Here is a 17,190-nt window from a genome sequence, read left to right as displayed (position 1 = left end):
CATGTAACTTTTAGAGTTCTATTAGAATTGTAAAACTTGGGAAAAGTTTCAAACAAATAGAAGATAATAACTTTACTAGAAGTAGTTATGATAAGTGAATATTAAGATGAATATAAAAGATCTAAAATAAGGGACTATGTAAAGAAAGTTTCCCACTGAAAATTAACTCGTGGGTTTGACTTGCAGATGAATAAGGAATAAGAATTGTCCATACTGAGCATAATGTGCTACTCTTTATTTGTTTTCTTACTTGATTTTTATTATTTCCTCTTTGGGCTCAGAATGGTTTTACAGCAGAAAAATCTCTTTTCAAAAAAAAATCAATTGGCTTTCCTAGGACAAGATCTTGAAAATTATATTTGTGTTATTTAAAATTTGCAGGCTAGTATATAATAGCATCTCTTTGTATTTTGAATGCAATTACTAGATCCTCCTGTAGCATGAAGCCAAGTTATAGGGCTGAGAAAAGACATAAATTACTGACAAGTCAACACCAGGAAATAGAGGAAAGGACAAAGAAGATGTTCACGTTGGTGACAAGGAAAAAAATCAAGGAAAACCTTTTTCTGGGAATCACAAAAGAGGATTTAAAGGGAACAGGAAAGAAAATGCTCTGAAACATCTTTGAAGGAAATGAGTCATTGAGGAGAAAATTCAATCATAGGAAGATGAGAGAGTCTGTTCAAGTTGGGACTTAAAAGGCAGCAAATGCTTGTGCTAAACGCAGATGGATTCTTTGAATTTAGATCAATGCCTTTTAAGGAGTGGTTATGAGTTTTTCAAGTAAAGATCTGATCTGCAGATCTTATTGCATCCGGGTGAACGTGGTCAACGCCTCTCTGCACTGATCTGATGAGCAGGTCGAGTCGTCTGTGCACTGATTACACAGCAAAGGTTTCTACCAAGACCTCCACGTAATTCCATGGGCAGCAGCTTTTTGCTGTGGTAGCAAGGTGTAATGATTAGCGGGGAAGAAAAGGAAAAAGAGGGGTGTTCATTCTCTCTACCAACTGGGAGTGCAGCTAAATCACACATATAAATCCAGAAGGCCAGACCACATTGCTCAGGTTCTCTCAGGCAGCTGTGTGAAAAGATGATGCATCCAGGGAAAGACACACTCTCCTTGCATAGGCCGCTAACGTTCTAGAATTAGGAGACATGATTCATTTTCCCCATGGCATGTAACTTTTTTTCAGTTGGGTGACCCCAGGTTAGGATGGTAATGGGAACTTTGTAAAAGTTGACATTTGAGAAGATAATACGTTTTCAGTTCAAATTTCTTTTCTTCCTATCTATAGAACTGCACTTTAGGTCAGTGGCTTCTGTTTCATATGTCATATCTGATCTGTTATTATCTGTATGTCTAAATATATGTGTATGTCTAAATATAGACATACAGATAATGACAAGAGTGTATAAGACAAAGCAGGGACAGTGGGCATTCTGGGCTTAAATACAGCATTTTAGAACTTGTGCTATATTCTGTAATGTGTAAAGCAAACATGATATTGATCAATAATATGGTTTTATAATGGTGATCAGATTAATCTTGAGTCACTGAAATCAGTCCTTAAAGGCTTAATAAGTGGAATGAAATTATTTGCTGTAATTTTCTGTATTTTTTATTGATTAATTAATTAGTTTTCACGCAGTCTGATCATATTTTCCCCTCCGCCCATCACCCCACCCCTCTCCACCTAGCCCCTCCCCTCCAACTCTCTCCCCTGACATTCTTTTCCACTTCTCCTTTCTCTTCAGAAAAGGCAGGTCTCCCACGTATTTCAGCCAGCCAGGGCATATCACACTACATTAAGACATAAAAATCTTGAATCCTGCAGCTACTTAGGTGCACATTGACAATGGCCTCTGCCACTGAGTAAGTGACCATCTCCCAAGGAAAGGACATGCCCAGGAGGACACATACAGTGCAGTGTTGCGTGTACCATAACAGAAATGTAAACATAGTCCTTACAGCCAGAAACAAGCTGTCATCATCTCAGCCTAGGGAAGATGGGGGTTAAGACGTTAAAGTATAAGTAGAATTTCACTAGAAGAATGGCAATCATGGAAGTGAGCCACACATGAAAGCAGAGGGTTGTTGCTGCAGGCCGTGTGTGAGAAAAGGTGGCATGGATACATCAGAGATTGAGTGTGCGGGATACCTCCAGTTAGGGAGGAGACTGAGCATCGGAAGTAAGCCTTTTCATTAATCTGCAGTGTTGACTTTCTACCATCTGTAGAGGATGTTGAGCAGGGAATGGGAAGTTCAGCCTGTGTCTTTTCAAAAGTTTATTCACTCCACATTTCCATTCCTGTGAAACATGTGAGTTCATTTCTCCTAGTACTCAAGCAGAGAGTTTGATTAGAATTTGTATGCTTGTATCAGTGTTGCTTGGGCTGGTTTGGAACAGAAATATATTCTATGTTTGTATGTGTGTTATGGAAAGAGATGGCCTATTATAGAAAAAAACTTGAATTTGAATTACTTTGTTTTTTAATTTTTTTTCTTAAGGTTTGACTGCAGCTGCTGCAGCTGCTGCAGCTGCTACCAATGCAGCTATTGCTGAAGCAATGAAGGTGAAAAAAATCAAATTAGAAGCCATGAGCAACTATCATGCCAGTAACAACCAACATGGAGCAGATTCTGAAAACGGGGATATGAATTCAGGTGTCGGTAAGTTTTTATGTTCACTGCCAGTGTTCATATTCACTTTTTCATCGAGTTAATTTATACTCCAGAATAAAACTACTGGATACCCACTGATGAAATGCGTTTTTTAATATCAACAAAGGGTCATCCTTTTAACTCTTCATTTTTCCTCTCTGATACAGAAACTAAGAAGCTGGAAGTTATGATTTTTAATATAGGATCAGTTCTACAACTAAATTGTAGGCTATAAATAATGAATTGATATATTTCATAATGCAAGTAAGTTTTAAGAATAAAAATTATAAATTTTTGGTGTAGGTAATTAGATAGAAATATGTGTGTGTATTCAATCCTACATGACATCTAAAAATTATTTTAATGCATTCATTATAAAGTAAGAAATTCATTACCATCAACAGAAGAGTTTATGCATTAGCTTTCTCTCATTCACACAGGATGCTTTTCAGGTTTCTTGCGTGAAAGCATGAAAAATAAAGATATCATATCGCTTTGCTATAATCATCCATATAATATTTTGCAGATTGGGCATTTTAAGAGATTATAAACAATATATAATAAGAAAAATGACAATTTCAAAATATAATGTACTAAGAGTTACTTAAATCTTTTACTTTTTGTCGTATAATATAATTGATGCCAGGCAATGTTTGCATTATGTAAAACTTATAAATGGTTGCCTAAAATTCTCAGTTCAGAATCCTGTTTACTGCAGGCAATGAAGACCGCACAAAGCTAAAGTGTGTATGAGGGGTTGGGCAACTAAAGCCTTTACTCTGTTGCCAGAAATGTGTATTATTTTTGATCATTCCCTCTGTCCACAACTATTGCAAAGACATCTCCCATTTGAAACGAGCAATATTAACTTCCCCTGATCGCCTGGCTTCCTTTCTCTTAACTCAAAATAAAACCAAGTGCAACCCTTTTAGCTGCGCAGACTAAGCATGTGACTTGTGAATCTGGCTTTAAAAATGGTTTAAATTTTATAATCAATGAAATATTTTTCATCTGGGTGTTAATGTGGCAAAACATTTAATACTGTTCATATACACTAATGTTTTCCTTGAAAGTACAGAATTTATGCTCAAAATACAATTTAAGAAAGGAAAATTGCTTGTTATCCTTTCCAAGAAGGCTTGAAGTGAACACAGAAGTTCATCACAATTTGATCAATTTCTCTTTTTCATGCAGCATATTAATGGTGTTTTTTAAACTAATCAATAGCTCTCTGCTTTCCACCAATTAGTTTGTACTTAAAGGGCTTTGATGAAATATTATGAAATGTAAGAAATATCATTTCAATTGCAGTTCCTCATAAGCACGGTAGTAAGTGATTTGAAGCATATATAACAAACACAAAATAGCATTTCATCCCTGAAGGTAAAGGACCACTTCTGACATTCAAATGTGAAGACTAAATCTCTCACCAGGACCTCATAAGGACAACTGAATTGAGAGTGACTGTTGGTGGCTCTTCTCAGAGCAGTGGAAACATGGGGGACCACCTGGAGAGATGATGCTACAGCAAAGCAGTTCAGGCACATACCAACACTTACACTGCTTGGAAGCCTAGGGACAAGGCCAAGACAGCAGAAAACCACTTAGCTCATGATTGGTAGATGCCATTTTAGACTTTACATCACATATTGAATATTGTAGCAATATTGAAGCAAAATGAAAGAATTGTAATGCTCTCTTTTTTAGGACTAAGTGTAGAAGGACTTAAAATATAACTCCTTTGCTTTGCCTACCTAAATAGGTCAACTTGCTGCACTTATAGAAATAAGTTATCAGTGATTACTTGGCAGGGAGATACCAAGATCTTGAAAGAGGGTAGTCCCAGGGCAAGGCTAATCCATTGAACTCCAGACAGGCTGACCTCTGTAATGTCCCAAATGGGGGAAATTTCTTTAAAATTTTATTTATTTATTTATTAAAGATTTCTGTCTCTTTCCTGCCACTGCCTCCCATTTCCCTCCCCCTCCCCCAATCAAGTCCCCCTCCCTCGTCAGCCCAAAGAGCAATCAGAAAAATTTTGACTGCAAATACTGTACAGTACTGGACTGTGATTATGTCCTCTCCCATAAAAAAAATCTACTTACAAATTATAGTTACTATTCTAAATGATGCCTTGATTATGTTTAAATTTTCAGACTAAACTTACAATGCAGGCCATTCCTGGTAAAAGATGCTTGAAGCAGGGGTTAAGAGGGACAATAACCTTTTAAGGAAATCTTTTCAAAACAAACCATCTCTTAATTTCTCTGAGCAGCTGTTTTTCAGAAACCAACAGGCAGAAGTCAAGAAGCAAGTAGCTCACAATTAAAGCATTAACATGCATTTCATATTTTTAGTATGCAATAATGTTTACATAGTGACCAAATTACAACTCCCTTTAATTATATAGGTACTTAGGCTATTATCATGTCTTAAAATATAAACAATTTAAGTATCCCATTATATTTTAGTTGTGAAAATAATATATTCTATTAGTTGATAGCTTGCTATGGTGTTATAGTGTGAGACATCTTATATCCATTTGAACAAAGAGAAACACTTACTTGTGTCTTCTTAGAAGGCTGTAATACTAAGACCTGTTTGCCGCAGTGGAATGATAGACTCAAAGGGACACACATCATTTATATTTTGGGTCTCTCCAGCTCACTTGGGGAGCTCTTCTGGTGCCGTTTTCATTCCATTCTTAACGTGCTGCAATTGTCTTTGAGTTCGAAATTCCTACTGTCTTTCATAGAAACTTCGACTTGTGGCCATTTATTTGGAAAGTATATAAAGTGAGTGTGTGTAGGAGGAGAGTGGCTGTAAAGGAGAACGGAACCCCTTGAAGGTCAGAGCAAACTGTGCATAGATCAAAGTAGTTGCTGAACTGAGCAGTTTTTGTGGCTCCAGGCTTCTCTGAAGACAATTCCTGCTTCTTTTAAGTGCTCAATAACAATTTGATTATGACTTTGAAAAGTTACGTAGACTTTCTGAGCTTAACCGTTCAAGGCAACTGGGGAATGACACAGCGTGATAATTGAACTATGTGTGCCTGGTGATTAGTATGTCACTCATTATGTGTGCTCCTCACATTGTTTACTTGAAGTTTGGTGTTACTTTTGCTAATACAGTTTCGTAAAATTGCCTTCCTAAAAGTCACCTTCTTCCCATTTATACTGCCGTCAGCAGGAGCTTACCCCTTTGCATTCTTCCAGTCTTGGGTACATGTTACTTCGGCAGCTATAGAGCTAAGAAAAAACTTGGAAACATCTTACATTGTCCTCCGTTAAACTTGTAAGTTCAGTTCATTGTAAAAATACCAAAGTGATCTATTATACACCCAGTATGCAAGGACCACAGAAGTGTTAATGGGAAAGACTGACCTACAGCAGCAGGCAGGCATGTGTTGTGCTTTGGCAGTATCAAGAGTATCAGTATCAGTCATTGTGAAGTGGCTAGGAAGAGGAACTGAAGAGTTTATATCTAGAAGGCATCCTCTGACCCTCAAACCCATGACTCAGAATCAAACTCAATGCTTTTGTGAATCTGCCTACAAGTTAGCTCTTTGCAGGAATAATACCTTTCACAGAGGTCTGTTTGCTCTTGATGTATTGTTACTATTTAGACTTGCCCGCACCCAGTGACAATTCTAGTTTTATATGACTTCTGTTCACTAGTCTCACAAGGTTAGCCATACACTTTAGACTTTCCTATACAGGTGCATGGTTTCAATTCCCTAGTTATCAACAAATCCCTGGGGCTCAAGAAAATAGATTTTGTTTCTGCCTGATTTGACTGGATTTGGCTTGATGAGGTGGATAGATATTCTTGTGAAGGATGGGTTTCACTGATCCATAATGAGTTTTAAAAATTAGCTAGGAAAAAACACACACACAGTTTAGAAATCCTTGTTGTTGACAAATAATTACTTTGCATTCCAATTTTAGATGATAACCTTGAATCTACTTCTTTGCAAAAGGTTGATGACTGTAGTAACGGTTGAGGAGCTCAGGATAGATCCGAGTGGGGCATCAGCTTGTTGAGAAAAATATATAGCCACATCACCGTTCTCTCTCATCCACAATCAATTGGATTCTTTTAGTTTAATATTTACTTGCTAAGATGAGATGCTAGTCTGCATGGTGATAAACAGTCTGCTCCTGGCATCTGAAGGTGACCTGTCAGTTCATATGGACAAATCTCCTGCTTACTGAAATGTACAAAATAAATCATTAAAGCAGGCAGGTGCTCATTCCCAGATTTAAATCACCATAGATTTATGATTTGAATTAATGCTTCATTTGGCCATAGAAATAGATACGGAGACAAATGATATGCACTGCTTGGGGTTTCCATACTGTAGCTATCCTGATATTGATTGCTGAGATGTCTTAGCAATCTCTTGTTTATATCAAGTACTATCTTCTGACAGGTTGGCTGATATGAGCTACATTCCAGATAAGAAGGAAAAATGTCCTGGATTCTTTTTAGTGGCAACAGTTTCTACAGAATATAGGCCAGATAAATGGCTACTTTTTCTTCCCTAACAACTGATCTGCATAACCAGCTTAAAAACGCTGCTTGCAAATTGGAACGGGGATATTGGAAAAGGAAAATTTAAAACCAGTGAACTCAAGGTCAATTTGACAGAATCCATAACTGTTTCTTTTTTTTTAAATCTGTTTATCTTTTCTTTTGGCATTATGGTCATCTTCGGGGATACTAAATTAATCACAATTTGTTTAATCTAAATAAAAGATCCTTAATTCTACTTCTAGTTTTGAAATGCTATCTAAATATTGACATAAAAAGCATCTCAGACTATCTATGTTATCTAAATAAATACTTGCTAAACCTAGTGTCTTACTCGCTTTATTAAAGCGAGCCAGGAAATACGCCTTTAAAAATAAAGGCATTAAATATTATTCCCAAGGACAAAGTTTTGTGAACCATAATTTACCAAGAGTCAAGAAAAGAATACATTCCTCCCTCAGCATTTTATTTAAGGAAAACACTATGTACACAGTTTAGAAAATACTCAGAGGATTTGAGAAGGACCTTTGCCACTGGCTAATATCTGACTCATAGAACTGGTAAACAGCTATCAACAATAGTAGATTGCTGGCTTCGTAGGAAATGAGTTCATATCTATTCAAAATGTGATCTCAAAACAGATGTCCCAAGAAAATCTCATTGTTTAAACTATAGTCATAACCCCCTAACTGCTGTTATTACTTCAAGGAAATGAAGTCATCTCACGACTTCAGTAGTTTGTCTTTCTGAACTCTGTAACATATAGACAAGTCTGTGTTAGGTCAGTAAATGGTAAAGCTGAGCAAATGTGCGTAGGAAGTACACAATTCTTTTAAAGTTCTTCTCAAACTAGAAGTAGTTAACAGGATGCAGGAGTTTCAAGCAAAAGTAAGGACCTCATTTGGGTTGAGAATGTGTTCATCAGTCTTTCTCTCCCTGTTTGCTTTCCTGTCCTTCAACAAACAAAACACATTTACTAAAAAGACAAAAAGGCCAAGCACAGAGGGAGACAAAATATCTTCCTTAGTTGATACTAGGGAAGACCCCCTTACCTTGAAACAAGAAAAATAACCTGAGGAATATCCTGCAGATAGAGAATAATTCACCCCAAAGTCATTTCCTTTCTTTCTAACACACATGTCTATTTTGAGGGAAAAAAAGTCATTTTATGATTTCAGGAAAAAGTCTTGGAGATCTGGAGACAGCAAATAAAAGGAAACAGAGAGCCAGGCCGCCATGCAGAGCTCCGCAGTTGCACATTGGATCCTGCCTTGGCAGTGTTAATGAACCTCAAATCCTTCCTATAATTAGATGAGGGAATTGCTTATATTTTCAAACAGATGATGCTGCTATAATGAAACGATTGACAGGGAATTTAAGAGTGTCTACAGTAGTCATTTGGTTTCTGTTATAAAAAAAAAGTTTAAAAAGAAGATTGGCTTTAGACATAGGTCCTAAGAGAGGTAGTAATTTACATACCGTGCTATGACAGGTGTCTTTGCATAGTAAGAAATAGAATGGAAGACTCGAGAAATGATGGGCAGGTAGAGCAATTTTTTTGGGGAGGGGTGTCCTGTGCTTAGTCTGCTTAGGTTCTTTAAAAGGGGCCGAGACTCAAGAGATGGATCCGGATTGAGTGCACAGCTGTAACTGCTGATGAGCTAATTGCTCCTTATCTCTCAGCCCCATTCATCTTCATTTTTTACCAATTACTGAGAATTATCTGTGTTCTCAGTTGGATATGAGAGTTAATCCTTTTTGGTTAAGCTGGCAGTACTGTGAGCAGATTCCAAATCGGAGGGTGAAAAAGCCAAAGCAAGCTTGCTCTAAAAACCGTCTCCAGTTCAATTACAGTATCACTGGTTCATAAGAAATTTGCTATTGTTTACCAGATTAAATGTGGATTTTATTTTTTAAACTTTAACATCATTTCCTAATAATAAATTGAAAGTGTTTACTTCCTGTCTGATGAGTAAGATTTAATAATATTGCTAGTCAGGGTCTAGTAAAGGTGGGTGGATACATGCCTATCCTAAAAGTCCAAAATAATTATGCCACCCAAAATGTAGACTATTTTAGGGCTGATAACTGCCAATTTATGCCTAAAACTTTTAACTCATGCTTTCATTCCTTGTGCCCTTACATGCGGTCAAGAAAGGATGCCCAACCATGAACGTTTCATAAATGTCACATTAGTGAAGTAACGGAAAGCAACACAAGCATCTCTTAAAAGTGCAGTAACTGCCATGACTTGTAATTCAATTGATTGTGAATAGGCCATATGGTTAACATCATTGCCCATGCAGAGGATGTCTTCATATCCTGACATCTAACACCAAGCTACTCACCCCATCATTAAAACAAAGAAAGGGATTAGGTTACATTTTCATGAATTCTGATGCACTTATAAATGTTTAATATCGCTAGCATTTTTCCTTACCAAATATTTTAAAGAAGATAATGTAAAGAATATAAGTATGGTTCATTTAATTTGAAATTGCATAAACAGACTCGATGTGACAATAAGACACCTTACATGCTTTGACCATGGAAAAGCCTTCAGGTATAGTCACAAAATAACAAGGGAGAACATAAAATTAGTTGAATGAGATGATTTAACGTCTACTGATAAAAGAGTCAGTAAGAACAGAGCTATTTAGATAAATCCTTTAACGCTTGTCTTTCATTTTAGTAGCAAGACTCTCAATGGCCACTATATTCTGCTTTAAAAAAAAAGGTTTCTTGACTTTTGAGGAATCAATAGAAAATAAAATATAAAAAGTCATTCTTTGAAGTGATTTTCCAAATGAAGGAGACCCTACGAACACTAACTATATGTCTCGGCAAGGACAATGGTAGAATGCTGTGGTTCTTTGTTTATAAATATCGTGTGACCAGTCCATAGGATGGATCAGAGTCGGCAGTATTTACTTTGACTGTGAGGACAGGAAGGCAGCACATCTTTTCCTTGGTGCGGGGCATCAATATAGTTAATTTGTAGGAGAGGCTGCACAAGAATTTATGTAGTTTTAGCACAGAGAAAAGTTATGGTTGCTTAAAAAGTATGGTTTAAAATAGCTTAATTAAATGTGGCATAAGCAGTCTGAGCTCCTCACCATATTGAGTTGTTTGTGCTTCTTTGAGAGAATTCCATCAAGTAAAGTCATGGGAATGACAATTAACATAATATATACTTGTGTTCTAATGTTTTACATAAGCTTAAAATAAAAGGCATATCTAAATCAAGCATCTTGATCTAAAATATGCCAGGTCACATTCGATTCTTTAATGAACAGACAACTTTATTTGACTCATTAGTATGTTCCACTAGTTTTTTTTTTTTTAACATTTAACTTGTTATAGTGAACAATGTGTATTTGAAACAAACCTAACCCGGTTTTTTTTCTTAAAAGTTAATGTTCAGTAATATCTATTTTCAAATAGCTTATGAAATCCCAGTATTAGTAAGTGCACTAATAGAGACAGCCCTAGAACTCGCTCAGCACTTTGTGAGTGTGCGCACAAGTTTAGCTCACTGCACCTGCGACAACTGAGCGTTTCCCATTTTTATTGCTCTAATTCTTTTCTGAAGTATCCAAGCTCTCAAAAACTGAACAACGTGGTTGGAGTGACCATGGACTTTCGAACTGAATGCAAAGTCATGTAACCAAAGGATCTGAAAATAATGCAGCAGCTGACATAAGTGTCTAAAAGTCTCAGTTTACCTAAGATGAACAAATGTGGCAGACACAGTTTTACATGCTCTTGATGCCACGACCCCTCCCCTTCACTCAAACCTGGGATAATCTGGAAAGTACGAAAGAACGGAGGATTTAAATATGGCTTTCTTTAACAGCAGGTCATAATGGAAACAGAGACCTTATAATTCAGTGCTGAGAGAATTACCAGTTTGATAATGATTAGGAGTGTTGTTATTAAAACAGTATGTGCAGTTCATTTTCAACAGTTTTGAATTAGAGTCTGCACTAATGAAACGGATACGGTTTCCTTCACAAAGGGCAGATCTGTTAGTTAATATCGCTGCAGCAGTTCCTCGCAGACCATGCCTTTAGCTCTATTTGTATTTCACAGCTTGATAAGCAAAGAGTGTTGATTTTCAAGGATCCTGCTGATGAAAGGTAATGGCATTATTACATCTTTATCTCAAAAGCAGAACTGAGTGGTAAATGATTTTTTTTTCAGCGTTGCACAAAAGATTTCGCGGTTAGAAAGACATTTTTTATTTCTTTACATCATTTTCGTCTTGGAAATGATATGTTATTATTTAATGTCTGCACAGCAAGCTTGAAAGCACCTAATAGCGAATGTATTGGAAGTGAAGTACCTCCTGTTCACAGATATGGATCTTCTCAGTCACACGCTGTACCAGCTGTCATCCCAGCCATACTGCTGTGATTTAATTAGTCTGTTTATGTCCTTTCTAATAATATTTCCATCTCTATGAAAGGGCAAATGCGACAGGGACTTTTTCCCTTTCTGGTTCCAGAGACTGAAGAATGTGGCCTACATCTGATATGTGGAGATGCAGGATTGAATCACCATTCCTGTCACTTCAAGCTGTTGATAAATTGTTCAGCCAAAAAGTATACTTATTTCCATGGGGGTCATCTGTAGGCTGGTAGCAATAATCTGCACAGGGACAAAGAAGAGGGGGCAAGTGCATTGGGGTATATACCTTATCACATATAACGTATTTTTATATTTATGACTAATTATATGTATTAACTAAAGTTTAAAATAATTTATAGTATAGGTACTGGATTTCTATCTGTCCTGTGTATGCCTTTATGGCATGTTTTAAAATGTTTCTCTTGAATTTGCACGAAAAAGTGAAACATTTTGGTATTACTCACGGATGTTTTTCATTGTGTTAGGTAGAAATTTCTTTTAAAGTGATACATTTTAAAATTTATCTGTGATGCATTTTAAATTTTATCTTTGTGATAAAATGAGTTTAGGTCTTTGAGTAAGAAAATTTCAGTTTTGTAAGAGAAACTATGTTTTAGGTTTCCCAAGGAAAGATTTATTCACGATTTTCATAAAATATTTAATGATTTTATAATATTTTTCTAGCAGAAATATTTAACTTAAAATATATTATATTCAAAGATATCTATATACTTTTGATGAGTATATGTAAATTAATGAAGAAATATTAATATAATGTGTCAATTAGTAATTTATTTCCACACTCTATGACATTTGAGTATCTCAACTTGTTTCAGACTCTGGCCTTGGAGCATTCTTGCTTCTCCTGCTGCTTAAGATTCTGTGAACATACAACATTGAAGGAGACATGACTGTGGAAAAAAGAAATCAATTTTTGAAACTAATTTGTTTGTTTTTAATTTCACCCATATTTGACTTGAGAACAAGTCTGTAACAGTCTACAGCACTTGATCCCATGTATTCCTGTCTATGTTGTGGAAATAGGCTGATTTCTCTTCCAAGCACCTCTATAAATCCTGATATTATGGCACAATGCTTGCTTGATGAATTAACTAGAGTTTTTCTATTTCTGTCTCTTTCACATTGTTTTTGTGAAAAAAAAAGTTTAGGTTTTAGAGTGGCTCTTCAAGATCATGTGTTAACATGTGCAATGTTCCATCACTGAATAAGTAGAAAGATTAAAAATCCTAATCTGATAAAAGTGCATAGTTTATTGATAAATATTTTTTTTTGTGACAGCTGAACCCTCAGGCACCCAAAGTTACCAATGTTAAATCATGCTGGCATTCATTTGGTCTTTTTTTTCTTTTATTCATCTGTCACTGTGCAAACTACACCTACATCAAGAGAAAAACTTTGCTCGAGAATATTTTTGAATGCATGTGTAAAGCTGCAATTTGTTGTAAAATTTCTTATCTCTCTTTGTGCATATGGGTACTGTTTTCTATAATTTACATTTCTTTTTATCACAAGATGACCTTACTCATCAAATTGCCGCAGAGATACATACAAACATGTATAGACAAATTAGTTCACATGCATATGGACACATCCATATAGACAACACACACACACACAAATTTATCACAACCTTTGAGCTTCTGAATATCTCTCACCAAATATAACAAGTATAAATTCTATTTAATGATATGTTTTCTTTTGAAATTTAGTTTCTTAACTGTTTTGTTGTGGAGAAAACAAAATCCTCAAGAGTTAGAAATTTGGCAGCGATTCAATAAGAGTGGAATTTCCTTGTTTCAGCACATTTCTCGGACTGTCTGTACGAAATGTAGATGATTAAGCTATCTTGACATGAACCATTTTGGTGCTTTGAAAAAAAACTCACCATGGAGCATTTGATGGTATTTTTTATTAATTGGATAAATGAATTGTGAGCTGTGTGATTGCATGATGATGCACTCATTTAGCTGTTGCCTTTTGCCTTTCCTAATCTCTGTCATATTGGGTTTATAAACGGAACACAATGACCTTTGAAACAGTGATGGAAAGGAAGGGAGAAACACAACTTGAAAGGACAAAGTAATTAATATCAATGTGTTTGTTACACATCCATGAGGAATTTTAATCCTTTGCTCTCCACAGTCAATTTGTGGTTCATTTGTTTGGGTAAGAGTACACGGTTTTTATATTTACACATTTTTATAAAAGCTAAACATTTTGGACATATAACACACAAAACTAGATTGCTTTCAGGAGGCAAAATCTATATACATTTTCAAGATTCGATAGTATCTCTCTTGAAGCACAAATAAATTAGTAATGAATCTGCGCATGTACAATTATAAATGTATACATGATATTAATGTACATTTATGTGATGTATTTTAAAAAGTATATTGTGTTCTTGATTATATTCACTTCTTGAATAGATCATTCTTCTGAAAAATTTAGAATCATAATTTATCTCATGCCTTGGCCTATAGTATATTGTTGACATAACCTGATTCAGGAATATTATACAACACATTTATTACTTTAATGAGCTGACCTGAACTGCAAGGTCACGTATTATTTCTTTTTTCAAAATCGGCAAATGTACTCAAGTATGCTGTGGAAGCCTGAGCAACCTTACCTTCATGCTTTCTCCCTATGCCCTTGCCAGTTTTTACTTAACTGAGAAAACAAACAACAACAGCAAACAATTCTTCTGTGGCGTTACTTTCAGCAACCTTGCACCTCCTACTTCCTCTCATAGTTTAATTATAGGATATGATCAATTTAATATTCAGGTTTTGAAATATTGCTATTGTTGCATAAAACAACAAATAAAACAAAGTAATCCAGGCTTGACATTTTCAAACACTTACATTGAAAGGCTTTCACTTCTAATTGATTTTTAAAAGAGTTCCCTGGAAAAGTGAGCTCAGAAATGCTTCTAACAGTTTTGGCAATGTCCCAAAAAGCTTATCCAAAGCATAGTTCAGCATTTTCTGAGTTCTCTGTACTAAAAACAATGTGTCCCATAATTGGCTTAATATATACTAATATCAAATTCTCTCCACAGACATCATTTTTAAGACAGAAATTATCAAAATGATTACAATATGAAGCAATTTACTTTTGTCCATCGTTAAAAACGTTTTAGAAAATTATCGATTAGCAAATGATACATAGTAATTTTCTGAAGTAACATATTCTCTCTGATTTTTAGGGGTTTAGTGAAGCTAACAAAAATGTTTTCAATACATTGATATCAGAACTACCTTGTTCAGGTGTGAAAAACTTCCTCGGACAGCAACAATACATGGATACGACATCCTTTCTCTATTAACCAGTGTACAGGCTAAAATACAACTGACATTGGCCACAGCAATTCTTTTTAAAAAGGCTCCTGCTAAGTATTTCAGGAAAAATGATTTCATTGACTAGTTGTTTGTCAATTCCTGTGCTTATTTTATTGATTGCTTTTGGCTGTATGGCCCCATGATTGATGGTGTATCTGCTTACTCTGGGTGATAAGAGATCAATTTACAAAGAAAACAGATAAGCATGTCCTGTTTAGCCTCCTACTTTCAAATAATATTAATTTTGTAGTCATGTGTTTCTTGAAAACTACAGTTTAGAGTAGCTAAAAACTTTATTTTATTCTTATGGGTCTTTGAAGTTTTACGTGTGATTTTTTTCAAACATGATTGGGTGCAATATACAATTTTTAAAGTATGACCAGCCAGAATGAACCATTCATTTGTAAGCTTTTATTTCTGTGATGAAAACAGTAACCTGATTGTGTAATACTGACATACTCGCCTAGAAATCTCAAATGATTTGCTACTTGGAATCCGTGCAGTGCAGGCAGTGTCCCATTTATTCAATAACTAGAAATTCTGATTCCTTCTCTGTCAGTCATTAATGTTGAGAAACAAAGGTGACTGAAAGAACGAGTAAAAATAGATGAGCGAACTGAGCAGCGGTGACGAAGGGTGAAGCAGTCACCCAGCAGAAAATATTACCTTAGTTGTCAAAATGAACCACTGTCCAATTGAAGTTGCTTGGAGAAAATAGGCTTTTCTTTTTTTTAAATTAATTAATTTACTTTTTTAAAAAAGAAAATGAACAATCTATTTTTCAAAGTAGGTTTTTCAAAAATATTGTCATTTAATATTAAAATTAGATCATTCCCCCCCGTAAATTTTAGCAATCACCCTGAACTGGAACATAACTAATTGGCATCTTTATTTCTCTGTCTCCATCTCTGTTACAATTTGAGTTTTCAGAATCCAATGCTTTACCTACCCATTATTTTTTTTTAGATACAAACTCTCTGAAATCTGCATGGCCTTTCTATTTTATTTTAGCCACAAGTAGTCTCTGAACTTCCATATCTTCACCTCACCTCTGCTTTAATCCTTAGGATGCTCCAAATTTTATTTATGCTCTATAACGCTTCACTTCACACAATTTTTGAGAGAGATGAAAGAGGAACGACGGGAGGGGAAAAAGAGAGAATAAAAGGGAGGAAGAGAAGTGAGGAGAGAGAGGCAATTTGTCAAGCACTTAATTTGTACATATTTTAAGAGATCGATAATCAGCCAATAAACCTTTAACTGAAAAGTTTTGTCATATTTCATGGTATCACACATTATGCACACTTCGATTCTAGAAACAGACATTACTTTATTCAGTGCACATAATACCTCCTTTAATTAGCCCTTAATAAGCTTGGTTTAACTGGGATTTACCAGAGAACAGTGGTCATTAACATTACCCAGATTAAGACTGTGTTAATTACTATTGATAGATAAAATAACGTCCAAAATGGTTTAAATTATTTCTATCCTTATAAATTGAAAGGAAACTGAATGTTTTAAGTGAAAGTAGTAGTTTATTCACACTTAAAATTTAATATTACCTTCTGAGGAAGTCGATGCACCAAGTAAGAAGTCACCTGTTTCATAATTTAAATTTTATGGCTTCCTTAGGATTACCACAAATCAAGCAATCTACAAACATTATTTTTATGATTTTTATTTCTATGTGGAGATATTTGCAATTACTTTGTGATTTATGTTATAGAATCTGAATAAGTAACAAACAGATATTTAGATTAAGCCATATCTTTAAAAGATTTAACTATTTATTAACTAATAGGTCTAAATGATTTCTTTTTTCTTGAAAAGTTTTTGTTTCAATGGATGAAACTACTATATTGATGTTCCTTTGAACATTTACCTCTGACCATGCTATATATTTTCCAAATTGTGTTTAAATAAATGAAATTCTGTTGTGTGTTTTTCTTGGTCATGTTTCTTTGCCCTTCATCCGCTTACTCAACCCCACATCTATTCTTTTGTAGGTCCGATAGAATAATTATGTTCATCAAATATTGATTATGAGACCACCAATCAGATCAAAATTCACAATACCAATGACTTTCTTGTAGTTTTTATCCTTCATAAAATTTTGCAGTTTAATTATTTTATTTTATAATAATAATTGGTTTTCCCTCTATTAAAACCCCACCAAATAACTTTTCTGTGATTCCAGGAAAAAAATGAACTATA

General features: G+C 35.1%; 1 protein-coding gene across 2 annotated transcripts in view; it reads left to right on the top strand.

The window, feature by feature from the left end:
* The window catches only part of Dach1 (dachshund family transcription factor 1), a 359,092-nt gene that overhangs the window by 186,279 nt on the left and 155,623 nt on the right, over positions 1–17,190 (top strand). For both annotated transcript variants that reach the window (XM_075949513.1, XM_075949512.1), the window contains exon 3: positions 2,513–2,674. In XM_075949513.1, the coding sequence (XP_075805628.1) occupies positions 2,513–2,674 (162 nt within the window). The remainder of the gene's footprint in view (positions 1–2,512; positions 2,675–17,190) is intronic.

This window comes from Microtus pennsylvanicus, chromosome 15, assembly GCF_037038515.1.
Source record: "Microtus pennsylvanicus isolate mMicPen1 chromosome 15, mMicPen1.hap1, whole genome shotgun sequence".
Classification (NCBI taxonomy): Eukaryota; Metazoa; Chordata; class Mammalia; order Rodentia; family Cricetidae; genus Microtus; species Microtus pennsylvanicus.
Note: the sequence above shows the minus strand (reverse complement) of the source record. Positions and strands in the feature narration are given on the sequence as shown.